General features: G+C 42.8%; 1 protein-coding gene and 1 long non-coding RNA gene across 7 annotated transcripts in view; one reads left to right on the top strand and one right to left on the bottom strand.

The window, feature by feature from the left end:
* Nucleotides 1-1,303: 1,303 nt before the first annotated feature.
* Nucleotides 1,304-18,752, bottom strand: LGALS3 (galectin 3). 2 transcript variants are annotated; one of them, XM_005659974.4, is made up of 6 exons: nt 18,691-18,752; nt 11,311-11,332; nt 9,410-9,763; nt 7,338-7,426; nt 3,127-3,292; nt 1,304-1,609 (listed from the first exon to the last, which is right to left on the bottom strand). In XM_005659974.4, exons 2-6 carry the CDS (start codon nt 11,326-11,328, stop codon nt 1,454-1,456), a joined length of 783 nt encoding a protein of 260 aa, XP_005660031.1. In that variant the 5' UTR covers nt 11,329-11,332; nt 18,691-18,752; the 3' UTR covers nt 1,304-1,453. The 2 variants fall into 2 exon arrangements, with proteins under 2 accessions (XP_005660031.1, NP_001090970.1); NM_001097501.2 differs by lacking the exon at nt 18,691-18,752 and having other exon boundaries at nt 11,311-11,333.
* The window catches only part of LOC110262207 (uncharacterized), a 93,326-nt gene continuing 84,002 nt past the window's right edge, over nt 18,358-27,681 (top strand). For all 5 annotated transcript variants that reach the window (XR_014819373.1, XR_002346959.2, XR_014819384.1 and 2 more), the window contains exon 1: nt 18,358-18,488. This is a non-coding gene — a long non-coding RNA (uncharacterized LOC110262207). The remainder of the gene's footprint in view (nt 18,489-27,681) is intronic.

Below are 27,681 nucleotides of genomic sequence, written 5' to 3'. Positions count from 1 at the left end.
TAGGGTAGGCTGAGGCATGGATGCTCAACCGCTCTTTCTGCCCAGTTATGTACCTTCTTGTCTCCCTCAAAAATCTCTTGCATTCTAATCTCTTTGCTTCTTGGGAAACCCAACCTGTAACAACAAAGGATTTGAGAAGATGGTATTATAGAAACAATAATAGATCAAACGTTTTTGTCATTTATAAAAACCCGAAGCCGTGTGAGCAAATCCTAGTTTTGAAGTTGCATTAATCTGGCCTTGCTGGTAGCAGGGAAGGGCAGAAAGGCATGGGTGAGAACGCTAACAGTGCAAACTATTAAATTTTTCAAGCTGATTTTATTTCTATTTAAAAACCTAATCCCCCCCACCACCAATAAATCTGGAGATTTCATAAAAACCAAGAAAACCCATGGGAAGATTGTCTCATACTATTAACTATTGACTTGAAAGCAGTGAAGTATATAGTTTAAAGAGATAAAATAGCTTAAAAGGGAGTGTCCTGGGAGTTCCCGTCGGCACCGTGGTTAACGAATTTGACTAAGAACCATGAGGTTGCAGGTTCTGTCCCTGGCCTTGCTCAGTGGGTTAAGGATCTGGCATTGCTGTGGCTGTGGCATAGGCCATCGGCTGCAGCCCTGATTCAATCCCTAGCCTGGGAACCTCCATATGCCATGGATGTGGCCCTAAAAAAATACAATAAAAAATGACTTTCATAAGAATTCAATGATGGAGTTCCCGTCGTGGCGCAGTGGTTAACGAATCCGACTAGGAACCATGAGGTTGCGGGTTTGGTCCCTGCCCTTGCTCAGCGGGTTAAGGATCTGGTGTTGCCGTGAGCTGTGGTGTAGGTTGCAAACGCGTCTCGGATCCTGCGTTGCTGTGGCTCTGGCGTAGGCCGGTGGCCACAGCTCCTATTTGACCCCTAGCCTGGGAACCTCCATATGCCGTGGGAGCGGCCCAAGAAATAGCAAACAGACAAAAAAAAAAAAAAAGTTAAAAGAAATAAATATACCAGAATCCCAACAGTAATTGTCTGTGAGGGATCTCTAGGTGAACTTTTTCTTTCTGCTTTTCTGATTTCCTGAATATATTATGTTTCCTTAGGTAAGAAAATAGAATGTTTTCCTTGTAGCATCTGCTGGTTTTTATGAAACCCTTGAAGAGAGAGGTTAATTGGGGATAGTATTTACTCCTATTTCCCTTTAAAAAAATATTTGAGCAACTTTGGGAGAGTCCAGTATTAATTGCTACATATTTCTTTTTCAGTTGAGTCCATTGTGCATTATCGAGAATAAACTGCCCCAATTAAATGACAAATAAAGACAGGTAACTCTTATTTATTAAATGAGTAATTTATAAGGACAATGATGAATAAAGGTAAAATTTTTCACTCATAGTGAACATGAAACTTTTGAATGTGTAAGGTTTATGTTCAATTTCATTTCTTTAAAAAGTATCTGCCCATTTAAGATTATATCATAGTGTGTGAAGCACTGGTGAGAGTTATGTCACCAGAAATTCCCAGTTTGCTGATTTCCCTGAGATTTCTCATCCGATGATTGTACTGCAACAAGTGAGCATCATTGACCGCAACCTTGAAGTGGTCAGGTTCAACCAGGACTTGTATCTGAAACGGCATATACACAAAACTATTAGGAACACCCATTCAGTTCAAAATCCATCTGGCCTGACTGCGGGATGTCTAACATTTTTATCTTTATGGTCATTTGTAGAACTGATTAAACCCAGAAAAAGTAACCTGACAGCAAAATAACCTCTAAATTACACAAAGATGGAAACAAAATGATATTGTTAGTAGGATACATAGTTGAAGTCACAGAGGGAGAGACTAATAATTTACATAAAAACAAAGTTTTTGCATGGCCTCAAACACCTAAAAGTAAAAATAATAAATGCTAAAATAGGAATTCTCTGCTTAGAGTGAAAATGTTATGAAGATTGATAATACCAGCTTTGGCAAAATTAAGGGAAACACTATAATAATAATAATCCAATAATAGTCAGTGGATGTGTTAATCCTTACATCCTTTTGGAAGCAGCACCTTGGCAATACCTTTATCTAAAATTTAAATGGTTTATTCTTTGAATAAAAGTATTCTAGGAAGCAAAGATGTATAAGGATAGTCATCACAGTATTTTAGTAAAATAAATACAAATTTCCAGGTTTTATTTGTTTGGAATATTTCCATACTCTAGTCAGTAGAGTACAGGGTGAACTCTCTCATATCTAAATAATGCTGGCAATGTTCTAATAAGGAAAGATGTCCACCAGATGTAGAGTATGATCCTTGTTGGTCCCTTTAGTCCCTGCCCTGAGAAGCTTATAGTCTAGCTGTTTTATTGCTTACTCTACAGTCAATCCTGATATGTGGACCTAATATTTGTTGAGGCAGTGCTTACAAATAAATGCGTTGTCATAGAAAAGACTGGAAAGCTATTCAAGTTGCAACCTTTGTGAGTATGGGGGAAAGGGTAAAGGATGGAGGAAGTTTCAATGAAAATCTAGAAATTTTCTTTTCATAAAACAATCATGTGTTAATTTTAGAATTTAAGAAAAAATGTTTTTTAAACGGCTGCACCTGTGGCATATGGAAGTTCCCAGGCTAGGGGTCAAATTGGAGCTGCAGCTGCTGGCCACAGCCACAGCAACGCAGGATCCAAGCCACATCTGCCATCTACACCACAGCTCATGGCAACCAGATTCTTAACCTACTGAACAAAGACAGGGATCGAACCTGCATCCTCATGGATACTAGTCGGATTCATTACCACTGAGCCATGAAGGGAACTCCAAAGAGTTTTGGTTGCCATGCTAACTATGTTGTTTTAAGGAATTAAGTCTCAGTGCAACTGTACCGTAAAGACTTTCTGCCCTCTTTATTAAAGATGGTATTTTCCTCATGTCAGAAAAGCTTAAACTCAGAGGGGTAGTAACAGGGACGACAGTGAAGTGCCTGAATGGAGTTAGGGGTGTGCTACTGTTCCTGAGACTGGTCTCCTGGAATGAGGAGCAGATGTTAGGTGTCCCAGGACAGCTGATGAAAATTCACTTCAAGTGCATTGTGGTTTAAGAGTGATTCCCTTTGAGAAATAGACATTATCAATACATTAAAAATAACTTACTTTGAATGGTTTACCACATTCAAATGGAAAAACCATCTGTCTCTCTTCCCTTCCCCAGTTATTATCCAGCTTGGAATTGCAAACAATGACTCTCCTGTTGTCCTCGTTGAAGCGTGGGTTAAAGTGGAAAGCAACATCATTCCCCTTCTTGAAATCTAAAGCAAGTCTGTTTTAAACCAAAGGCCAGAGTTAGTATAATTCAAGTTGTATCTTTGTATTAAAGTGAAGAACATACAATTTTTTTTGTTTTTTTTTTTTTTTGTCTTTTTAGGGCTGCATCTACAGCATATAGAAGGTTCCAGGCTAGAGGTTGAATCGGAGCTGCAGCTGCCAGCCTATGCCACAGCCACAGCAATGCCAGATCCTTAACCCATAGAGCAAGGCCAGGGATCGAACCTGCATCCTCCTGGCTTCTAGTCAGGTTTATAACCATTTAGCCACAACAGGAACTCCATGAACATACAATTTTCTAAAGAGCAAATCTTTCATAAAATACAGGGACAATTTCTAAACAGAAAATGAGTGGTTCAAACTGGAAAGTGGTCCCCCCTTATGCATGGGGAATATGCATATCCAAGACCCTCAGTGGATGCCTGAAACCACGAATAGAACCAAACCAAATTGTCTGCCTATCTATCTACCTACCTATCCATCCATACTTTTTTTCCCATACATACACACCAATGATAAAGTTTAATTTATACATTAGGCACATTAAGAGGTTGACAACTAATAATATAATAGAACGAGTACAGCAATATGCTGTAATAAAAGTCATGTGAATGGAGTTCTCTCTCTTGAAATATCTTACTGTACACATTTAATACTTTTTCCATCTTAACCAAGCACTTAATGCACTGGAGCCGTACCTTTGCATTTGAGGTATGACAGCAACGACAACTAGCATGAGTTTCATTTTCCTGTCTCACAACTTCAAGGGCAGATCTGTCCTTACTGTAGATCTTGGCAACCTCAGCATACAATTTTTTTTCCTATGTTGAGACCTTTCCCCCTTTAACTTAAAGGAAGCACATTAGGGCTTCTTCTTGGCGTATGTGAATTGCCAGCAACACGACTCTTGCTCTTTGGGGCCATTATTAAGTCAAATAAGGATTACCTGGACACAAGCACCATGATACCAGGGCAGTGATCTGGTAACCAAGAGGACCACTAAGTGACTAACATGCGGGATATGCTGTAAAAAGGGTAATTCCTGTCCCGGGCAGGATGGGGCTGGACAGTTGATGTCATCATGCCACTGAGAATGCTGGCAACTTCAAGCTCATGGCCTGTTTATTTCTAGAATTTTCTACTTAATTTTTTCAGGCTGCGACTGACCTCGGGTAACTGAAACTGCCAAAAGCCAAACCTCAGATAAGGAGTGGACGACTCTATTCTCTGCACTAACACTGCATCTCAAAGTAAATGACAATATGTGCCAAGCTTTTTGGCCTCATCTTCAGGCATACCCTCCTACTCAGTTGTAACTGTCTTTTTACTACCTCTACACATGAAAATGGTCAAGGCTTTGTAGAGGTTTGGGGCCGCATTGAAGGCACTTTATACCTGGCATTGCCGTAATAGCAGCCACCTCTCCTGCCCTGCCAGGTTACTCTTAATCCCAGTTAAAAGTAAGGCAGTCACTTAAAAAAGTGCTATCTTTTTAAAAATACCTGGCTTCCTCATAGTTAACCAAAAACCCAGTCCTGAAACAGGAAGAATGAGATGATGTAGTTAATGTTCAGTATCATGTTGCTAAGTTGTAATGGCATAATAATAAATGTGTTAAACATTCCAGGATGCCAAGTGGGATGAGTGGAAGTGCTGGCTAAACGTTTTACTCCATTCTTTCTGCTTGGATGTTAGTGCAAACACAAGTTCTCTGGTTGTTAAAGTACTAAATCTACCCCCTTGTTTCTCAAAGTGTTCTCCACAGAGTGCTAACATCAGAAGCCACTGCTGGTGCTCTTGTCTGAAAGCAAGGCTTGCACTCTAGACCTATGCACAATGGTTCTTTGGGTACTACCATTTGCCCAGTAACAGACACATACAACCACCAATGATTAAACTCACAGGGAAAGGACCCATATAGTCAAATTAGCAATAGAATTTGTATTTGACAAAATACCCAAAGCCTCTATCTTCTCAGCAGTGAAAAGGAAGATAATTGTCATCTCTACCACGTTAAGGATCCTTTTCCTTCACCTAATTCCTCAGATTTTGCAGAACAAAGCAATAGATTTTTTTTTTCAGTTTACTGCCACCTTAATAATTTCAACCAACATTGGCTTTGATCTGCCACAGTCTCAGTCAACATCTCAATTATGATCGGAACTAACTTTTCTGATCACAACAAGGCAAAGATGCTAATGTGGTTCTCCGCCACAGCTGCAGCAGGAGGAGAGCAGATATTACCAAACTGCGAGTGCTGTCGGCACAGGACAAGAGTGTTGGCTCCTATGTCATTTTGGGAGGCAAGATGGATAAGCACAGAGTTGGAAGTTATATATGTTTTGTAACAAGCTTTATTGTGCCAAAATGCTGTGTTTAGAAGCTGTATGGGTTGTGCAGAAAGAAGAGCTGGCTTAGGGAGATGACTACCATGTAGAACCAGAGGAGGCTGGCTGGAGGTAGAGTGAATGGCTAGAAGAATGTTAAAATGATCAAATCAGAATCTGAGTCCACCTCCTGATAACAGATGAGGTGGCTCCCATTGAGTCACTAAGATCAACAGGACAGGCACTCGTAGAGGCTGTTTAGGGACTCTTGAACAAACCTGTGTGCGTGGCTCAAATTTGTACCTTTTGTGTACTGTCTATATAAGACCCAGAAATAGATTAATTAGTGGTTGTAGGAGCTTTACTGGTTTCGTTAACTTCAGGGACAGACATACTGGATACCTTCGGGATAGTCTTAGCCTGCTTATATATATGTAAATATAACCAGTGGTGATAACCAGAGCCAAGGTCCCAGGGCTGCCATTAAGTCAGCATGGATTTTCCTAAATGAGCTCAAAAGTCTTATCCCATCCTAGCTCACCTCAAGCAAACCAGTATCAATGGTGGTTTCATTTGTTCTGACAAAGTTTTTTTTTTTTTGTCTTTTGTCTTCTCAGAGCCACACCTGAGGCATATGGAGGTTCCCAGGCTAGGCGTTGAATCGGAGCTGCAGCCACCGGCCTACACCACAGCCACAGCAACACTGGATCTGAGCTGTGTCTGCGACCTACACCACAGCTCACGGCAACACCAGATCCTTAACCCACTGATGGAGGCCAAGGATCAAACCCAAAACCCCATGGTTCCTAGTCAGATTCATCTCTACTGCGTCACGATGGGAACTCCAGTTCTCACAAAATCTTAAACTTATAGAGTCTTTTTAAACTTTTTAGTGTCTACTCAGGAAGACTGGGGTTCCCCATCTTGTCACATCATCTGCACAAGGCTGACAACAGGGGAAACTGACTCTGTTTCACCCAGAATGAAGATGGAAATGGCAGCCGGGCTCACAAATATGAGCGCACTGTGATCTGCATAACTGCAGGGACATTTGTAAGAAATATGAGGATAGAATGGTATAATATTTTTAATTTTTATTTTTAAAAGATTTTATTATAGATAATTCACAATTTTGTCAATTTCTGCTACACAGCAAAGTGACCCAGCCATACATCCATATACATTCTTTTTCTCACATTATCCTCCATCATGTTCCACCACAAGTGACTAGACATAGTTCCCTGTGCTACACAGTAGGATCTCACTGCAGAGTGGTATAATATCTAAGCTCTCAGATCAACTATGCATCTTTTTGTCTTTGACTCTAAGTTTTGATGGCCTTTGTTTTTTAGACAATATATGGCTCAGAGGTAGAGGGATGGCCAAACATTATACTACAAAGGCTCTTTCCTTTAATTCTAAAGCTTTCATTGCTAGGAAGAACCAATAGAATGGGTTTTTCTGCTCTTCCTCTTTGTCCTCACAAGGGAAACTTTTTTTAAAGTCTGTTTCTGGGAGAAAAACAAGATTTAGTGAGGAAAACTTTGTCTTCTTGGTGGGAACGTGTATTGATTTATGGGAAAATTCCAAACTGTGGTATAGCCAAGATTCTAAATGTGTAATTTTAAAAATTCTATTAAAATTCAAAACAGATCACCCTTTATTCCCAAAGTAATCAACAAATGTGTTAGACTTGCTAGTTTTGCTCTTTACCTGTTTGCATTGGGCTTTACTGTGCCCAGAATTGTTATCAGCATGCGAGGCATGACTCCTCCAGGCAAAGGCAGGTCATATGGCACATTCTGCAAATAAAACATATAGGTATATATATATATATGTATACACACACACACACACACACACACACACATAAAGGAGTCATATTTTCTTGAGGAAAGAAAGAAAAAGATGTTGCTAAAGTTTAACCACTATTAATATGTGTGAATAACATATAACCCTGCTGAAAGCCGTCTTTTCAGACTCTTAGGCCAGCTTGCCCAGGGCCTGAAGAGAAGATTCCCTACACAACTACAACTAATAATTGAGAATAAGGTCATCCATTAATTGCTACCAAAGGCAGACCATGTCCCCTTTGGGAGCACTGGATCTCTCATGATGAGGGCCATTACAATATAAAACTCATGCATTAGCTTACTTTATGAGAAGGCTTAAGTTAGGCCTTGCAATCAACATTTTTGTGCCACTCTTAAGATCCTTTTCATCCAACATGATTCACTGTGGTTATTCTGCCTCCTGAAGGCAGACACTGTGGCATCTTCTGGGCTTCTGAGGTCTCCTATGGTCCACTCACACAGGCCCAGTGGAATGCTTTGAATGTGGCAGGTACTCAACATTTGTGGAATGGTCACTTCCCAGTTAACACATGCTCCAGTTCATTCTGCAAATATCTATTGACCATCTATGTTCAAGGTGCTGTAAGTATTCCCAATGCTCTGCCTTTGGCCTCTTCTCTTTTTCCTTAATAATTACTTCCCCCCAAGCAACCATCATCCAACTCTCTTTTCTCTCTAGACGTGATCTGTACAAGACCTGTGCTTCCTCCTTGTCTGGCTTTGCTACTGGTGCTGCAAATCCAACCAGTATGAACTGGAATTTTCTCCCCTGCTCCTCCCCAATCTGGTCCCCTTCCCGAGTTCCTGGTTTGGGCTGACCTTTGGCTGGTGCTCTCCTTGCCCAACCTTAAAAAGCCAGAGTTGTCTCTGACTCCTAAAACTTAACCATGAGATCCCGGGGTTCTTCTGCTGCAATCTCTCCCCATCCACCTCTTCCTAAGACTTAACCACTAGATCCTGGGGTTTTTTTCTCTGCAATCTCTCCCCATCCACCTCTTCCTTTCCACAGCCTCCCTTGTCCCCTTGCCTCAGCTGACTACATGTCTTTGGTCCAAGCTCTGCTCAAAGTCTCCCATGCCCCCAGCGCTCTCTCTTCTCTCCTCTAAGCTGACCTACAAGCAGATCAAATGCTTCCTGTGCCATCATAGTGGGATCACATCCTGAAAGGGGCTGATCCCACTCTACTATTGAACTATTTCCTCATATTAGTACATTTTCTCCCAACTAGACTATCTAGAAGGGAAGGATCTGTGTCTGAGATGTGTCTGGGATCCCACAGAGTTATATTTTTATGCTTACAATTGATTTATTAAAATGGGTTTTACTATAAAATGAAAATTCAACCCTTAGATCACAAAATTCTCTTTAGAAGGTTTTTAAAAATGAGATTACCATGGGTCCTTCAAAGGGTCCCTCTAAGGCCATGGAAATGTGGTTTAACTCTTTATTGTACCATTTCTTCATTTTGTAAAGTGGTTTTAACAATAGTATTTTATGGGGAGCTTATGGGATTGAATGAGATCATCCATGAAGAGGTACACAGCTGGCACGTTACGTACCCAGTGTTTATTAACAATAGTAACAACCCACACCTCCCCCATTTCTATGACCTTAACTTGATTTATATTAAAGCTGCTTTACAGATGCCTTCAAAAGATACATTAGCTCCTCTTTGTACTAACAGTCCACATGCTTAAACTCAACAGGAACAACAGTCTTTTCTACTGGACCAACATACACTGTGGCTGGTGGTTGCACAGCGGTTCTAGGCAGTGAGATGAAAGCTTCAAGTCTCCCTGAAGCCCTTTGCAGGTCAGGGCCCAGGGAGCACTGCAAAGTGATGGCACCACCACCTCAGACAATTGCTACATTCTTCATTAGCTATGTCCCTATCACTATATCCAGGTGTGTGAAATGACCAATTCCTCTTACCAGTGGTCCAGAAGGGGCACCATAGGGGCCAGTGGCAGGGTAGGCTCCAGGAGCACTTGGCTGTGCAGGAGGCGGGTAGGCGCCAGGCCCACCTGGTTGCCCAGGGTAGGCTCCTGGTGCGGCTGGGCCAGGATAACCAGGTGCTGTTGGGCCAGGGTAGGCCCCTGGAGGTGCCTGTCCAGGGTAGGCGCCAGGAGGTGCCTGTCCAGGGTAGGCACCAGGAGGCCCCTGCCCAGGGTAGGTGCCAGGATAGGAAGCCCCTGGATAGCCTCCTGGCCCAGCAGGCTGGTTTCCCCATGCACCAGGCCATCCTTGAGGGTTTGGTTTTCCAGACCCGGATAAAGCATCGTTAAGCTGGAAAGAAAGACATAAACCATTACAGGATGAAAAACACAAAAACAGAATTTTCAGGTAAATAGGAATATGTAATCTAAGAATTAGAAGGATAGGGTGAAGCTATGAACTTCCTATGAATAAAATTTCCCCACCTATTCACTGAGTTCCTAAGACTAAAATTAGACTTTGGGATTATACCTGCTTTATCACTTTATTCTTGCCTCCCATCATCTCAGATCATTAGGGTTGCCTTTTCCTAAGTTGCTGAAGTTGGGAGCTAGCCATCCTCTATGTAAAAGCACATATGTTCTCACTGACATGAGGAAAATAATCACAAAATCAGGATGCTCTTGGGCTGCAAGAGCTCCACCCAGCTGGCCCTGGTTGCCTTGACCTTCCCATTGCTGGGTGTCTGCTGCACGACTCCAGCTAATGAGTGGCATCCAGGATAGAACTGGAGAAGCTGCCTTGTGCACAGGGAGGGGCCTGGGAAATAGAGTCATAAGATTTGGTTTGAAATCCAGTGCCATCCATCAAGACCTCCGAAGGCTTGGAGACATCATGTTACCTGGATAGAACTTAAGTGTCTTTGTTTGTAAAATGGGAGTAATGATCTCTTTCACGAAATTACTGGGATGAACAAGTGAGGCAGCATCTGGGAGGACTCCGTATAGACTGCAAGGTGCTGGGCCAGTGTTCGTTGGTGTCCTTTCTCTCCAGGAAGAGACACTGCCTTCTCCCTTCCTGTCTCCTATGGTATTTAGCAGAGTAATGTGGTATTTACGTGATACTCAGTAAAGATTGCTGTGTTGATTGAGTATCATCCATTAGGATTGTCTGATCTTTTGTGTTCTGGGGTTTTTTTGTTTTCTTTTTTGGCCATGCCCATGGCATGCAGGAGTTCCCGGACCAAGGATTGAAACCACACCACAGCAGTGACAATGCCAGATCCTTAACCCACTGTGCCACCTAGGAACTCTGACAGTCTGAACCTTTGATGCATTAGGAATCCAAGCCCAGACCTGGTATTAGAACAACAAGCCGAGGCTGTAAAGGGAGCCCAGGGGCCTGGGGGAAGGGGAGAGAAAATCAGAGGGCTTGATGAGGAAACGTAAACTGGATTTAGGAAAATAGACTCATGGCTGTAGGTGGGGTGAGTCATTCTGTTAATTTGGGAATACTAATGGGAATTTATTTTGACTGCTTCTTAGTTCAGCATTTGGGAAGGGAGGAGGGGTAGAGGGCACCACAGTATTAAAGAAAAAAATCAGGATGCTGAGACAGCCCATTGCTCAGTGGATTTCTTAGCTCCTGCCAGCAGAATCCACCCGCTTCTGTCCTAGGCAGTTCAGTAAAGGGGTTACTGTTAGTGAGGCCCAGGCCTCTCTGCCTGGCTTTCTTCCTGAATTTGTTGCTGGAAAAACACAACTCCAGCTAACGAGTGGTGGGAGAGTTAGATGGAAACTCTGGTGACTAAAAAGAAAAAGAAAAACAAACAAAACAAAACCCTCAACCTGCATGAATGTCTACACATGAAGGTAGGAAAACAGACATAAGACACTTACCGAAAAACCGTCTGCCATTCTCCTAAAAGGAGAAGGAAAAAAAAAAAAAAAAAGAGCCACAGGTTATCATTTGATCCTGAAAGATTTTTGGTTTCTGCCTGAATAACGTCACAAACAGCTCACTAAGCAGGACTAGTCCATCTACAGGGATTCTAACACAAGCCAGTCTAGTCCCCAAATACACCTAAGTCAGTAGTGGGGAGCCACAAAAATGTCTCATTTCATCGTGGGGCGGGGTCGTGCTCTGCCTGGATTGCCACACCCTATTTAACTCAGAACTAAACTCTAATCACAAGAGCCTGTGGCCTGAATCACGGGAGTAACAGCCATGCTCTGCTGCCGGTGGGAGGGAAGGAGTGAAAGTAAACAGTTTCCTAGGTAATACGTGTTTGTCCTGGTTGTCTTTGGTCCCCCTTCACCTTCCTTCCTGTGCTCTCTTTCCACCACCTCCTAAAAAGTGTTCAGTGCATTAATATCACCCACCGCCCACTCCCCTGGTGAACAAAAGCCAGGGTTCCCGTGCCCTCCCCTGGGATTTAGGAGGAAAGCAGTTGGTTGATTCCTATATTCCCCACTTTCCCCCCACAAGACGTAGTTGCTGCTGTTGGTTTAGTCCTTCATTTGCATACATTTATGTCTCTTGTGGGCTCCTAACTGGGTTTGAAGATGGAGGCAGTCAACATGTATGGTCCCTTCACAGGCCAGACGAGGTGAAAGTGATTGACCCTGTGGGCCAGACCACATGCCATGGGAAGTCACAACTGGAAAGATTACTTCCAACAGGGAAAGGACAGTGTTGTTTGAGCTAAGCCTTGAAGGAAAGGTGAGACTGTTATGTGGAGCAATAAAGAGGAAAGATGGGCACAAGTTGCTTTTTTTCTTTTTTAAAAAAATAGTTGTTATTTCAAATGAAATCTCTCACAGTAAAATGAATGAAATTAAAAAAAAAAAAAGGTCAGACGATGCAGAGGAAACCATTTTGGGTAGGATGTTACAAAAGAGGGTCAGCCTTGCCCAACGTTGCCCCAAAGGGTAGCAGCGCTGATCCTGTCCACTGTCCCCACCCTCATGCCAAGGTGCCAAGTCCCCAACCAAACAGGATGTTTTACACCTGCTCTCACTGCTGGTGTTCTAGTGATGAGGGCAGAAGGGCAGCTTTGGACTCCTCAGGCCTGAATGAGTTGTCTTGACTCAAGATCAGCTGGGTATGGCCAAAATTACCCGGATCTTAAAACTATCAGAATCTTTTTCCTTAAGTGGCTTACTTGCCATAGTTCTGTTATTTGAAGAAACGAACCAATAAATGGTGGCTACTTGATGGGTTCTTAGGTTCCTTGATCGGCTCCCAAGAGGACAGAAACAAACCCCTCCCACCCCCCAAATATGGCTGTTCACCTTGGAGATCTGCCATGGACACCACTCCCAGAATGTGGATGCCCAAGTTGGGCAGCAAGAAACAATGGCAGAAAACAACTGCCCGCATAGATTAACCACCTGTAAGGATTAACTGCCCTCTGTCATGGAACTCAACCCCTACCCCTCCCTTGACCTTCCCCTCCTTCTTCTTCATTGTTCCTGCCACAGGTTCCTGCCGTGAACTCCAGCCACAGATCCTTTATAAGCCTAGAACCTCAATACAGTCAGGGCTGGCACCATTTTGAGCTCAGTCTGTGCCCCTCTGATGCCTTAATAAACCTCTCTTGCTTTATCAACTAGGCCTTGCGTGTTCCTCCCTCAGCAAAACTAACAGTTCTAAAAATGTAAAATACTACATTTCTTGGTTAAAAAAACAAGCAAGCAGAGCTCCTAGAACTTCATGTGTGCTTCATTTAAACACCAGGTATTTTATTCTACTCTGCTGTTCTTTATAAGAGTTAGATATTACCCCACCCCTTTTTTCTTTATGCACATCTCCTTTTTAATCTGGGCATTCTCGAACATATTTAGAAACACTCAGGTCATCACCGTGCCCAGCTTCCAATGTGGAAATTTCTGGCAATTTGGGAAGTCATAGTAATACTCTTCCAGGGCTTACAATCACGGTATTTAGTATACAGTATTTGATTTTTTTAAAGCAGAAGTTGGGTGTTCTGTGTTTCCTTCTCCAAAAGGCTGCCACTGCTTACAAAATTGTGCTGCTACTATAGGAGGAATTTGAGTTGTTACAGAAAAGGAAAAGACATTTTTAATAGATTATTTTCTACTTATTATTATTATTATTATTAGTCTTTTAAGAGCCGCACCCACAGCATATAGAAGTTCCCAGGCTAGTGGTAAAATCGGAGCCATAGCAGTTGGCCTACACCACAGCAACGTGGGATCCAAGTCACATCTTCGACCTACACCACAGATCAAGGCAATGCTGGATCCCTGACCCTCTGAGCAAGGACAGGAATTGAACCCACATCCTCATGGATACTAGTCGGGTTTATTACTGCTGAGCCACAACGAAAACTCCAGAAAAGACATTTCTTAAGTCAAGAAAATCAAGCTTCTCATTTTGGATGCCAATAAAAAACGATCTTGAACTTTACAGTGGGCAGAAAGCTTAATTCCTTTGATTACACATTCTTTTTCCACTCCTGAGCAACACACCAAAGACTCAGCAATAACTTTATGTTTTCACTTCTTTAAAATATCCCCATTGTGTACAGGCTTATTCTCAAACTCAGTGCCACTGACATTTCACATGTGATACTTTGTAGTGAGAGGCTGTCCCCTGCATTGTCGTATGTTTGGCAGCATCCTTGGCTTCAACATACATGATGCCAGGAGCACTGACTCCAGTTGTGATAATACAGAATCTTTTTTGTCTTTTTAGGGCCGCACCTGCGGCATATGGAAGTTTCCAGGCTAGGGGTCGAATTGGAGCTACAGCTGCTGGCCTACACCACAGCTCATGGCAATAAGTGGGATCCTTAATCCACTGATCAAACCCACTGATCAGACCCAGGGATCAAACCCAAGTCCTCATGGATACTAGTCAGGTTTATTATTGCTGAGCCATGACAGGAACTCCCATCCAGAATGTTTTAAGACATTGCCAAATATCTCTGGAAAGGGCTGGAAGAGGGCAAAATTTTGCCTGTTTTGAGAATCACTGGTCTAGGCTAATTAGCATGTATCTCTCCATATAAATGTACACATGCAGGTAAAAAAACCCCAGAAAGTTAGTTTCAATTGTTCAAGCTAGCTAAATGTGTACCACTGGCTAATGGTATGTCTTATTAACAAAACTGCAATTAAACTTAGATGTGTTTAAAGGCTAATCACAATCAGAAACACACAAAAAGCATTTTCAAAATTGAACATTTATTCTTTTCAAAGTCCCTGTTCAAGCATATTCAGTTTCTTTCCCAAGCAAAACAATTTGAGAAACAAAGCGGATTCCACTTTATTTCCACTGTGTTTCACATAACACCAACGATGACAGTTTGGATTGTGTTGTGACACATTAGACAAGCCCATTAGAATAATGACACCCTGTACTTGTGTGGTGCTTTTCAGTTTACAAAGCACTTTAACACACCTTGTCTATTTTGATGCTGATAATAATCTTATGAGACTGACAGGGAAAAGTCAATATCCTCACTTGAGAGGTGAGGAAAGTGAGACTCAGAGAGCTAACATGGTGACTCAAAGCCATTCTGTCATTAGCAGGCCAAGGACTAGGGTTCGAGCATCCTGACTCCTAATTCAGGCTGATTTCATACTAGCATAAAACCTCACACTTTGAAATTTTAAAGTATAGTCCTTTGAAAGTGCTAATTACTTCATTTAGAAATTAATTTTCTGGATTATTCATTCAGAACTGCATAACATGCTGAAATTGAAAACAAATGAAAAAAGATCATGTTTTTGTCAGAAAAGTAGCTGAGTGACTCATTCAGTGTGCAATGATATTGAACATAAGGATGCCATTTTGCACAGTCACTTGCCTAATTGTAACCACGTTTAAACTGATCAAGTACTTTTCCAAAAATTAGGTATGCATTGTTTTGATTATGTCAACTCCCAACCATCAGATTTCTGGTGGAAAGGGTTCCAACCAATGTTCTTTTGAAATCAAGGTTAGCAACCTTATATCTCAAGAACAAAAAGAAGAATCAAAAAAACAATTAAAAAAATTATTTGGATAAATATCTTCCTTACTTGACAGGAAAAAAAATTTTTTCTGATGAGTAGTTTACATGTAAAGAGATGAGAAAATGTAAAAAAGAAAAAAAGAAGTTCCACTCTACAGTACTATAGGTATGTGAACTCTATCCTGGCATTCCCAGAATCAGAATTTCGAAGAGCGGGAAAAGAAACATTACATTAAAGACAAACAAATACATAGAGGAAATACTACCTGAGACTTTATGATGGGAAAAACCTACAGGAAGCAGTTCAGCATCACTTTGGAATAAGAGATTTAAACATGAGTAAGAACACAGATCATTTTAATCGGCTACTAATTGTAGCTTCTCCCTTTAATAAAGAGTGGCTATCTACTGTACTATGCTATTCTAGGCCCACCTAGCAATTAATCCAGTTGCCTGGCCTCCCAGGAGCACTTCTGAAATTTCTGCCCACAAAGGGCCCCAAGCTTTACACAAGCTGGTAAGGGAAGTAGATCATGACTGCATTTCCTTGGAACCGCAGGCACTGCCCATATTCTCTCCAAAGAACAGGAGAGGTGGTCTACTTCCTGGCCATACTGAAATACAGAATAGGGCTTGAGGAAAGCCCCCTAATTAAAGCCAAATTCAGGGATGCTGAGTTAGAGCAAAGAAAACTGGTCCTTTACTAGGATTCTTTTTTCATCATAGTTCCGCAGCATCAAGGAAGGTAAAGTTACTTTGTGCCTCTCAGTTAACTGATTTTTTTTCCCTTATGGAAAAGCTGAGTATCAGTCGAGAGAGAACACATGATACTTAGTCAGCAGCAAATTGGAATTACTGCCCTGGCAGGCTTACTATTCAGAATTGAATGAGAAGAACAAGTTTGGGGACCAGGCACAAAATGTTAACTAGCTATCCTCAACAGAAGCCTGTGTCACAAACTATCACAGGAAAGAGAGGCAATATTTTAGATCAGTTACCACGAGTCTCAGGTACATGAGGTTTAGAAGCCAATTGGTTTTTAAGGTAACATGAAAGTCTCAAGTTTTGCTATAAGAATATAGATTTCTGTTGCAGTTAAGATGTAGAATCTGGCTGATGAGGGTTCTAGGGCAAAAGGTATCTAAGTAATAGGTGGAACCAGTATTGGCTTTTTGATCTCACTAGCAGTAAGAAAAAATTCTTTCTAAAGTACTTCTGCATATTTGTGGCATAGAAAAATTATCATTGATAAAGGATGCCTCAGAGTGAGATTTGCCTATTTCACTAAAAACAAAGGCTAGCTTTCGGGGTCAATCTACAGGCAGGTGCCCCCCCCCCGCCCGCCATTTATATAACCTAGTGAGGAATCCTCCTAGTATTTCTTTTTTTTTTTTTTTTGTCTTTTGTCTTTTGTCTTTTTGTCTTTTGTTGTTGTTGTTGTTGCTATTTCTTGGGCTGCTCCCTCGGCATATGGAGGTTCCCAGGCTAGGGGTTGAATCGGAGCTGTAGCCACCGGCCTACGCCAGAGCCACAGCAACGCAGGATCCGAGCCACGTCTGCAGCCTACACCACAGCTCACGGCAACGCCGGATCGTTAACCCACTGAGCAAGGGCAGGGACCGAACCCGCAACCTCATGGTTCCTAGTCGGATTCGTTAACCACTGCGCCACGACGGGAACTCCCTCCTAGTATTTCTAAGCTCAAAACATTCAAGAACCATCATCAAACTTCTCCCCTAAATATGGAGTAAGCGTTGATTCTAAGTGTAACCCCCACACCTTATTAATGTAGGAAGCAGCTCTAGTCTCCTATAGATCAAGGATGAGTCATAGACATCAAAGGAATGAAAGACTCTAGGGATTCAAAGTCCATGCCTGAAAAGGAGACTGTTGTGGGAAATTAATTTTTATTTATTCGTTTATTTTAATTGGGGGGGGCACCTCTGGCCATGTGGAAGTTCCTGAGCCAGGGATCAAACATTTGCCACAGAAGTGACCAGAGCCAGGGCAGTAAAAATGCTGGAACCTTAACCTGCTAGCCACCAAGGGACTCCAATTGTTATTACTGAACTTTAACCTTTATGGAAACACAATTTCCATAGTATGAAAGACAAATTTATACACTTGAGGTGAATGAGTCAGAATTTTGGAAGCTGGTAAAATCTTCTCTCATGCTCTGTGCCAAATGGTCGATTTTTATTGCTCTCATTTTCTCTAGAACTAAATGAGCCTGTATTCCATTCCTTTTCCAGAATCCTAGAAACAGAATGGGTCACTGAGGTCCAGCCTTCCTCATCATCCAGCAACCTAACTCCCAGGAATCACTTTACAAATATTCCACGTCTGGAATAGGAACTGCCAACTTTAGGGAAAGACATGAAACCTAAGTCACAGTGTCAACGCCTGTGTTCCTAGCTCCTACTCCTCAATGTGGATGCATTTTAGAGCTTTTATTTGTACAACTCACAATTTGGAATAAATCCTCACACGTTTTAAAAGCCCTCCCCCAGCCCCCACCCCAGCTAGTCCTCTGCGCACTTGCACCGACATTCTGCCACACCCCACATATCTTTGGCACATATCTGAGAACGTTAATACCTAAGTCTGGGCAGGGACGAATCACTGATTTGGAAAAACTGAGGGTGCACAGACTTTGCCAAGCTGGGTACATGCCCACTTAGGCCTTGGAGCAGCACCTCTTTCTTTCTTTCTTTTTTTTTTTTTTTTTTTTTTTTGCGGGATCAGCATCCAGAGAGAGGCTGCAGCCCCTGACGCCGTTGGCCTGGTAGCACAACTCATTCGCATCCCACAGCAAGATCAAGTGGCCGACAGCCAAGGCCGGGGTAGCAGGAGCCGTCCGACAGAGTCCCGGGGCACTACTGCTGGGGGCGGGGGCAGGGGGACCTGTTCTCACGCGCAGCTGGGACGAGCTGCTGAGAGGCTGCGCGCGCGCCCACCAGGCACAGCCAGAGCTGGAGGCTGGAGGGAGCGACGCGGAGGATGAGCCTCTCAGTAGCCGCTGAGGTGCCCTGAGCCCCGGCAGCGTCCGCAGACACCCCCCACAGACACCCCGGAGGCCTCGAGGACGTACAGGTGAATCTTTGTAAGGCGTTGCTAACTTTTCCCGAATCTCTGACTCCTCTTTCGAGGACAGACGCGGGCCCAGAACGCGGCCCTCGGCTGCCTGCCCCCGGCTCCCGCCCGGCCCTCCAAAGGGGGCCGCGCACCGAGCAGCGCCCAGGAGCTCTCGCCCTGCCCGGTGCCCGTCCCAGGCCCGGCGCCCCGCGCCACTCACCCGACGCCCAGATACTCTCTCGCTCGTCGCGGGGATAGCTTGCGCGGAGGTGGTAGCGTCCTAGTGGGGTGGTGGCTCCGCGCCTCAAATACACCCGGCCCGGCCCGGCCCGCCTCTCCCGGGGCGGGGCTGCCACCCCTACCGCCCCGGCCTCGCCCTGCGGGCGAGGCTGGGCGAGTTCCCAGCCCCGCTGGACACCTGGGCGCCGCGGCTCCAGGGCCCAGAGGAAACGCCCGACCCGGAAGAGCGGCGGGTGGGACCCTGACTAGTGACCCCCATCCGGGCTGCGTCTAGTTGGTCTCCTCGGTAGCCTCTGGAGATTGGGGTTCACCGCCCTTTCTCCAGATTCACCTGCTAACTGCTCAGACCAAAATGGAGTCTGAGAAATTTGTAGTGTGTGCTTCTTTGGGGAGTTTGGCTTGCTTATTTGCTGACTTATATCGTGTTCACTTATTTTCTGCGTGAATCGGAGGCATCCTCATCCTTTCTGCGCTTACTTCACCTAAATCTCCTCTCAGCATCAAGGCCTTGGCACAGTGACTTTGGTCACAGGAAGGGCCCTGTCAAGTTTTCTGAGCTGCTAGGTGAGATGCTCCATGTTGTTGGCCTTGCTTTCATTCCCTTTATGAACTGTGACACAGGTGCATACCTTCTCAGACCGAGAGCTCTGAATTGTTTTGCTGTTTGCTCTCTGTTGCACCCTCAGCATCTACCCAGTGTCTGGTTCTCAGTAAATATTTGAATGAATGGTCGAAATAATGAATCACTTCCTAGAAAGTCTGTTTTCTCAGAGATTGGGAAGAGTCCTGATGAAGAAGGGAAGAGTTAAATACAAACGTACCTTTGGAAAAGGCAGGAATAAAATAACATAAAGCTGTGGCTCTAAGAAAGGTTGTTAAAAGTAGTGATGCTTCCATGAGAGGTGATATTTGTTCAGTAGCACTTTGCTGGATAATAGCTGAGTGAAATGGCTAAGATTGTCCAAGATTTTTTTTTTTTTCAGTTCAGATAACCACTCACAAAAATTAACTCGACTCACAGACATAGAAAACAAACTTATGGGGAATTCTGGTTGTGGCTCAGCGGATTAAGAGGGTGAGGATGAGGGCTGGATCCCTGGTCTAGCTCAGTGGGTTAAGGATTTGACATTGCCACAGCTGTAGCTTAGGTTGCGGATGCAGCTGGGCTCCAGGGTTGTTGTAGCTGTGGTGTAGGCATAAGCTGGCAGCTTCAGCTTTGCAGCTCCAATAAGACTCCTAGCCCGGGAACTTCCATATACCACAGGTGCAGCTTTTAAAAAAAAGGAAGAAAGAAAACAAACTTATGGTTACCAATGGGGAAAAGGATGTGGAGTGATAAATTAGGAATTTGAGATTAACAGGTACACATATAGGTAATCAATAAGGACATAGTTGTAGCACAAAGAACTATATTCAATAGCTTATAATAATCTATAATGGAAAGAAATCTGAAAAAGAACATAAAAATATATATGAATGAGTGAATTGCTTTGCTGTACACCTGAAACATTGTAAATCAATTATACTTCAATTTTTTAAAATTATGGGATGTTGCTTGGTGGTCTAGTGACTAGGAGACCCACAGTTTCACTACTGCTGCCCTGGTCTGGGAACTGAAATCCCACATCAAGCTGTTGCATGCCACCAACCAAAAAAAAAACCAAAAACTCAAAATGGATTAAAGATCTAAATATAGGAGTTAAAACTATAAACTTCCTAGGAGAAAACAGGGGAAAAACCTCCTTAACAATGATTTTAGCAGTATTTTTTGGATATGACACCACAAGCAACAAGTGATAAAAGGTTAAAGTGAACAAGTGGGACTACATCAAACCAAAAAGCTCCTGAACAGTAAAGAAAACTATCAACAAAATGAAAAGGCAACCTACAAAACTGGAGAAAATATTTGCAAATCATATATCCAAAGACGAGATCAATATCCAAAATATAGAAGAAACTCATACAACTCGATTGCAAAAAAAAAATCTGGTTGAAAAATGGACAGAGGGACCAGGAGTTCCCATGTGGTACAGCGGAAACAAATCTGACTAGGATCCTTGAGGCCACAGGTTCCATCCCTTTTCTCACTTGGTGGGTTAAGGATCCAGCATTAGCTATGGTGTAGGTTGCAGATGTAGCTCGGATCCCGTGTTGCTGTGGCTGTGGCATAGGCTGGCAGCTACAGCTCCGATTCGACCCCTAACCTGGGAACCCCCATATGCTGAGGGAGTGGCCCTAGAAATGGCAAAAAGACAAAAAAAGGGGGGGGGGAACCAAATTGACATTTTTCCGAAAAAGATACATGGCCAACAGGTACATGAAAAAGTGCTTATCATCACTAATCATCAGGGAAATGCAAATCAAAACCACAGTGAGATATCACCTAATGGCTTTTAGAACGGCTCTTATCAAAACTGCAATGCAAATCTAAACCGCAATGAGGTATCACCTAATGCTTTTTAGAATGGCTCTTTGGAGAGGATGTGGCACAAAGAGAAACTTTGTGAACTGTTGGTGGGAAAGTAAATTGGTGCAGCCACTGTGGAATCAGTATGAAACTAGAACTACCATATGATCCAGCAATTCCACTTCTGGGTTTTTATCCAAAGGAGATGAGATCACTCTCTTGGAAGAGCTATCTCCTCTCCCATGTTCATTGCAGAATTATTTCTTTTTTTCTTTTTTTTTCCCTTTTGTCCTTTTAGGACCGTACTGGTGGCATATGGAGGTTCCCAGGCTAGGGGTCAAAAGGGAGCTATAGCTGCTGGCCTACACCAGAGCCACTCGGGATCTGAGCTGTGTCTGCAACCCACACCACAGCTCATGGCAGCATTGGATCCTTAACCCACTGAGCGAGGCCAGGGATTGAACCTGTGTCCTCATGGATACTAGTCAGATTTATTTCCACTGAGCCACGATGGGAACTCCTCATTGCAGAATTATTTGTATGAACCAAGACCTGGAAACAACTTAAGTGTCCATTGATGGCTGAATGGAATAAAGAAAATGTGAAATATAGCTCTATATCTCTATCTATACACACTTATACATACATACATACTGAAATATTATTCAGTCATAAAAAATGGCAGGAAGGAAATCCTTCCATTTGTGACAACATGGATGGACCTTGAGGGCATTATGCTCAGTGAAGTAAGTCAGAGAAAGACAAATACCGAATGATCTCACTTATATGTAGAATCAAAAAAGTCCAGTTCATAGAAACATAGTTTGGTGATTTCCAGGGGCTGGAGGATAGGAGAAATGGGAAGATATTAATCAAAGGGCACAAACTTCCAGTTACAAGATGAATAAGTTTGGGGATCTAATTACAGCTTGGTAACTATACTTAACAATACCATAGTTAACTATAGTTAACAATACCATAGTTAACAATAGTTAACAATACTTGAAAGTTGCTAAGAGAGTAGATCTTAAATATTCTTATCACATTCACCCACAAAAAAGATAATTGAACTGATGAATGTGGTAACTATTGTAATTATTTCACATATGTGTGTATTTATTCATTATATATAACTATATCTCATAATGTATATGTAAACAAAGTTCACATAATATTGGCTGCTACTGTTCATCAAACATTTATGTGCTTTGTATTATACGTAGTGCTTTACACACATATATGGGAGTAGCTATTTTTATCCCCACTTTAAAGATGAAAAAACTGAGGCACAGAGAATTAGGTATGGCCAATGTCCCAACATAGATCAAATTGAAAGTATGTCAGGGTCTAAGAAATTAGCCTTTGGAAATAGGACATTTGCTATTTGACAGATTAAGACAAAGAACAAAAGCAATGAAGAAAGGAAGGAGGGGTGTTCCCGTTGTGGCTCAGCAGCTTAAGAACACAACTAGTATCCACAAGGATGTGGGTTGGATCCCTGGCCTCACTCAGTGGGTTAAGGATCTGGCATTGCCACAAACTATGGCATAGGTCACAGATGCGGCTTGGATCTGTCCTTGCTGTTGCTGTGGTGTGGGCTGTCAGTGGCAGCACTGATTGGACCCCTAGCCCAGAAACTTCTACATGCCATGGGTGTGGCCCCGAGAAGCAAAAAAAAAAAAAAAAAAAAAAAGGAAAGAAGGGAAAACACCATCAACAACAAGCCATCAAAAGTTGGTAGATTTAGAAATTGGAAGGGGACATTCAGAAAAGGAAAGAATGATTGACCACGTGGTGAAATGATCTCTGAGAGAACAGAGGAGCAGACTTGCTCTTTTGATTCCAGTGTTTTAATTCAGAGAGGCAGTTTTCAGTCTCACAGTGGAGACTGTGTCTGGCTGATGGCATATGTGAGAAAGCCTCTACACTTGCTTGACCTGTTTCTGGGAGCTTTGGGATTTTTGGCTCAAGGAAGAAGGGACCTGGTGCTAGACAATGGAATAAGAACAAAGGACAGAGGGAGGGGAGGTCGGAACCAATGCCAGTCCAGCCCCTTTTGCTAGGTTGGAGCCTCAGAGAGAGAGGAACGGAGCCAGAGGCTGATGGCCCTGTCTTTGTGAAAGCTTTTTGAGAAGTTGCATCAAGGCCCAAGTGACACAGTACAGCCCAGGGGTGTAAAGCAGCAGTTCCCCCTTCTGCACACACCTCAGGGTTTTCTGGCTCTTTGCAGATTTTCAGAGCAATCTCCTAGGACAGATGTTAGTATCCAGTGGGAGAACCACTGGCAATCACTGGGAGTTCTTCAAGTAGGTAATGGACATTCCTCAAGGGGTGGGCAGATGCTGCAGCTGCCAGGGGTTGGCATACTAATTTGTTAGCATGAAAGGGGTCCACATTGGTCACTTGTTTGGGGCTGCACTGAGCAGAGGAGAGGTTTGGGGCGAGCCCTGCTTTTTTGCAAAAACAGAACCATGGGGATCCTATAAATAACCTCAGTGGGACAAAGGAGACCTAGTTAGAATTGGCCAACTGGTGTATGTGATATAACTTGGTGATACAGTTACACATGTATGTTTTGGGCAGGGAGTTCACTCAGTAAATCAGAACGGGAAATGGAAATGTGGTATCATTATGTAATATCTGATACAGTGTTATTGAAGGATGGACATTTATGAAAAGTCCAAATTACATTTTTTTTGTGTGTTTTTGTTTTTCTTTTTCTTTTTTCTTTCTTTTTCTTTTTCTTTTTCTTTTTTTTTAGGGCTGCACTTGCAGCATATGGAGATTCCCAGTCTTGTGGCCTGGGTAAGGATGAGCGAGGGGAGGCTAATAAGACGGAAGTCAGAGTTAGACTCCAAATGTAATTGTTCAGTACCTTCAACTTTCTTTGAAGCAATATACCTTCTTTTTTTTTTTTTTTTTTTTGTCTTTTTAGGGCCACACCCACAGCATATAGAGGTTTCCAAGCTAGGGGTCCAATTGGAGCTGTAGCTGCTGGCCTACACCACAGCCACAGCAACACCAGATCTGAGCCTTGTCTTCAACCTACACCACAGCTCACAGCAACGCCGAATCCTTAACTCACTGAGCAAGACCTCCCTGCACACAAGATCCACCATGACTTAGCATCCTTGCCCAGGTCATTTCCTATATCTGGAGCTCACTTCTCCCATTACCTACTACCTGTCTCTCTAACCTCCTTCACATCCTTGATCAAAGGGCACCTTTTCCATGAGTTACTGTTTTACCACCCTATTGTAATTGCAGCTCAAGAAGTTCCCATTGTGGCTTAGCAGATTATGAACCAGACTAGTATCCGTGATACTAGTAGCAGGTTATGAACCAAACTAGTATCCATGGGTTCGATCCCTAGCCTTGCTCAGTGAGTGGGTTAAGGATCCAGCATTGCCATGAGCTGTAATGTAGGTCACAGACGTGGCTTGGATCTGTTGCTGCTGTGCCCGTGGTGTAGGTCAGCAGCTGCAGCTCTGATTCGACCTCTAGCCTGGGAACTTCCATGTGCCACAGGTGTGGCCATTAAAAAAAAAAAAAAAAAAAAAAAAGCAAAAATAAATAAATAAAAATCACAGCTCAAAAGTTCCTCAGTTCCTCATACTACTGATCCCCCTTTTCCCTGCTCTAGGTTTTTTTTTTTTCATAGATTTTCTTTTTTTTCATAATTTATCAAATTACAGCATGCTCTAGAATTTACTTCTTATATCTACTCTTTATTGTTGGATCCCTCTGCCTTTCTTCTACTCCCTCCACCCCCCCAACCACAGAGTTCTCTGCTCTGTTATTCACTGATGAATCCAAGAGGCACACGGTAGGCACTCAATATTTGTTAAGTAAATAAATTCATAGTATAGGCACTGGAGAAAAGTCCTGTGGCTGTTTGATTTTATCACTTTCAATGCTCTTCCCTCTAATTAACTAATGCCTCAAGAATTATTAAAAATTTGGAGTTCCCGTCGTGACACAGTAGAAACGAATCCGACTAGGAACTGTGAGGTTTCGGGTTAGATCCCTGGCCTCGCTCAGAGGGTTAAGGATCCGGTGTTGCCATGAGCTATGGTGTAGGTCACAGACACAGCTCGGATCTGGCATGGCTGTAGCTCTGATTGGACCCTTAGCCTGGGAACCTCCATATGCTGCGTGCAGCCCTAAAAAGACAAAAGACAAAAAATAAATAAATAAATAAAAATTTAAGAGTGAAGCATTCAATTAGTAAGTAGCCATATTTGTAAAATATGAATAAAACCAAAAAAATTAAAAAATTTTAATGTCTATTCCCCAGGGAACTAAAAGTTGACCACTTATTTTAGATAAATAGACCTAGTCTCAAAGCAACTCCATTATGAAGCAGTTATCAGCCAGCTCTCTTTAGTACATTTTGCATGAGAAAGTCAAATTACATATACATTCCTTTTAACTTTGCCCTTTTTTAGGGCTGCACCTGCAGCATATGGAAGTTCCCAGGCTAGGGGCTGATTTGGAGCTGTAGCTGCCAGCCTACACCATAGCCACAGCAATGCCAGATCTGAGCCGCGTCTGCGACCTACACCTCAGCTCATGGCAATGCCGGATCCTTAACCCCCTGAGTGATGTCAGGGATCGAACCCGCATACACATGGATACTAATCGGGTTTGTTACAACTGAGCTAACAACAGGAACTTTATCTTTGCCTTGTTTTTTGTTGGAAGAAATAGATACGTATTATCATCTCATTTTTGCTGTTAAGGAAGGTGATTTCCTTATCTACACTCACCCATGTCTAGGAACAGAATCCAGAAGCTAACTTTTACAACTCTTCTAGAAGAATACTGAGCAAAGAATCCTTGTAGGGATTGGCTTAAGTAAACCAGGGAGGAAACCGGGTATAATCTGGCCCCTAAATAATTCCTGTTCTCCTTAAAACAACCAAATAATTAGTCGATTGTGTAAAGATGAATTCTTCCGTCCAGTTTTCCACTTTAGGAGGGAAATAAACATGCGAAGGGCTGACTTGTTGGAACTGAGAAGGTGTCTCACATTGTTTAAGATACATTTGAAAATGACTTAGTGGCTGGTACTGTTTTTCCATCACCGTCACCTCTACGCTTACACATAGAAGTCCCTGTGGGCTGGAGATTCTTTATGAAAATATAACCCCTTCTCTGATGAGGGCGCCTGGCAACCAATTTGCTTGAAAGTAAATGACTAACCTTTGAGTATCAAAAAGGAGTTACCCACAGGAATGGCCTTTGTCTCTTAAAATGCTATAAATCTTAAGACTTTGAGTCATGAGGCCACATGGCCAGGAGTGGCATTGCTGCCCTTTATAAGGCTAGCCTCTGGTAATAAGAAAAAGGGATAGTCGAACCGGTTGTTATGGAGACAAAGAATGAGTCAGTCTCTTGCCTTCTTCCTGGTAATCTTTAGTCGTTTCAGGGATGTATAAAGCTCATGTCCTTGCTACATTCTGGGCTCACTTATATGCTAATCATGTGCTCATGCATCTTTTTGGCTTCACTTCCTTAATTGCCCATCACCATGTACTACTCTTTGATGCCAGATCCATGCCCCTTAATGCTAACAAAAGGATTGTGCTATGATCAGGGTGTGCCTGGGAATTTATAATTTGTACACATTCAGTCAATGGCTCAACCTAAAGCCTATATAAAGTCTTCTAAGATAAATATGAAGAGCAATCGAATGGCATCAATAAACATATCACTGAATGAGTCTATGTAAATCACTGTGCTATTTAAAATAAGGGACAAGCCCCGTATTATCTTGCACATGGTAAGTTGGCAGATTTTTACCCATAGAGTGATGTTAGGACCCTGATATGAAAGCAAGGACCCTGGGAGAAGCATCTCACCAGGAAGAAGGAAGAACTTCAGGGAGGCTGGTGGCATGACAGAAGGTACCGAGGGCATTGATGAGGGGAACTATTGTGAGAGCAAAGAGGGATTCTCTAAGGGTGGGTAAAAAAAAGAAAGAAAACATAAAGGGGAGGAGAAAAAAAAAATTTTTTTTCTTTTTGGCCACACCCGAGGCATATGGAAGTTCCCAGTCCATGGATCAAATCTAAGCCGCATCTGTGACTTACATCACAGCTATGGCAATGCTGGATCCTTAACCCACTGCACTGAGAGGGGATTGAACTGACTATGCCACAGAGACAGACCAGGTCATTAAACCACTGTGCCACAGTGAGAACTCCAGGGCCAAGTTTTTTTTGTTTTGTTTTGTTTGCTTTTCAGGGCTGCCCCTGCAGCATATGGGAACTCCCCAGAGCCAGATTTTTAATAGGAAAATAGAATTGGAGAGGAAGGATAGAGAGAGGACTGTAGGGGAATTGTGGACATATTAAAAGTGTGAATGAGCCAGAACAAGCCAGAAAAGAGGTGGGAAACTACTCAGAAATTAGCATGACAGGGGGCCAAATAAGGAAAGAATGTCTGACAAAAGATGAAGCTCTTATGAGATATAAACAAAAATAGATTGATAGTAAGTCTTATAGACAGCAGAATAGAGGAACAGACAAATAAAGGAAAACAAACAGGCCTTTCCAGTTT

Source organism: Sus scrofa, chromosome 1 (genome assembly GCF_054392235.1).
Source record: "Sus scrofa isolate SSC_HxYL_T2T_F1_AM1 chromosome 1, Sscrofa_HxYL_maternal_Yorkshire_Landrace_v2.0, whole genome shotgun sequence".
NCBI classification, from domain to species: Eukaryota; Metazoa; Chordata; class Mammalia; order Artiodactyla; family Suidae; genus Sus; species Sus scrofa.
The sequence above is the reverse complement of the archived record's forward strand: the minus strand, read 5'-3'. Positions and strand labels throughout refer to the sequence as shown.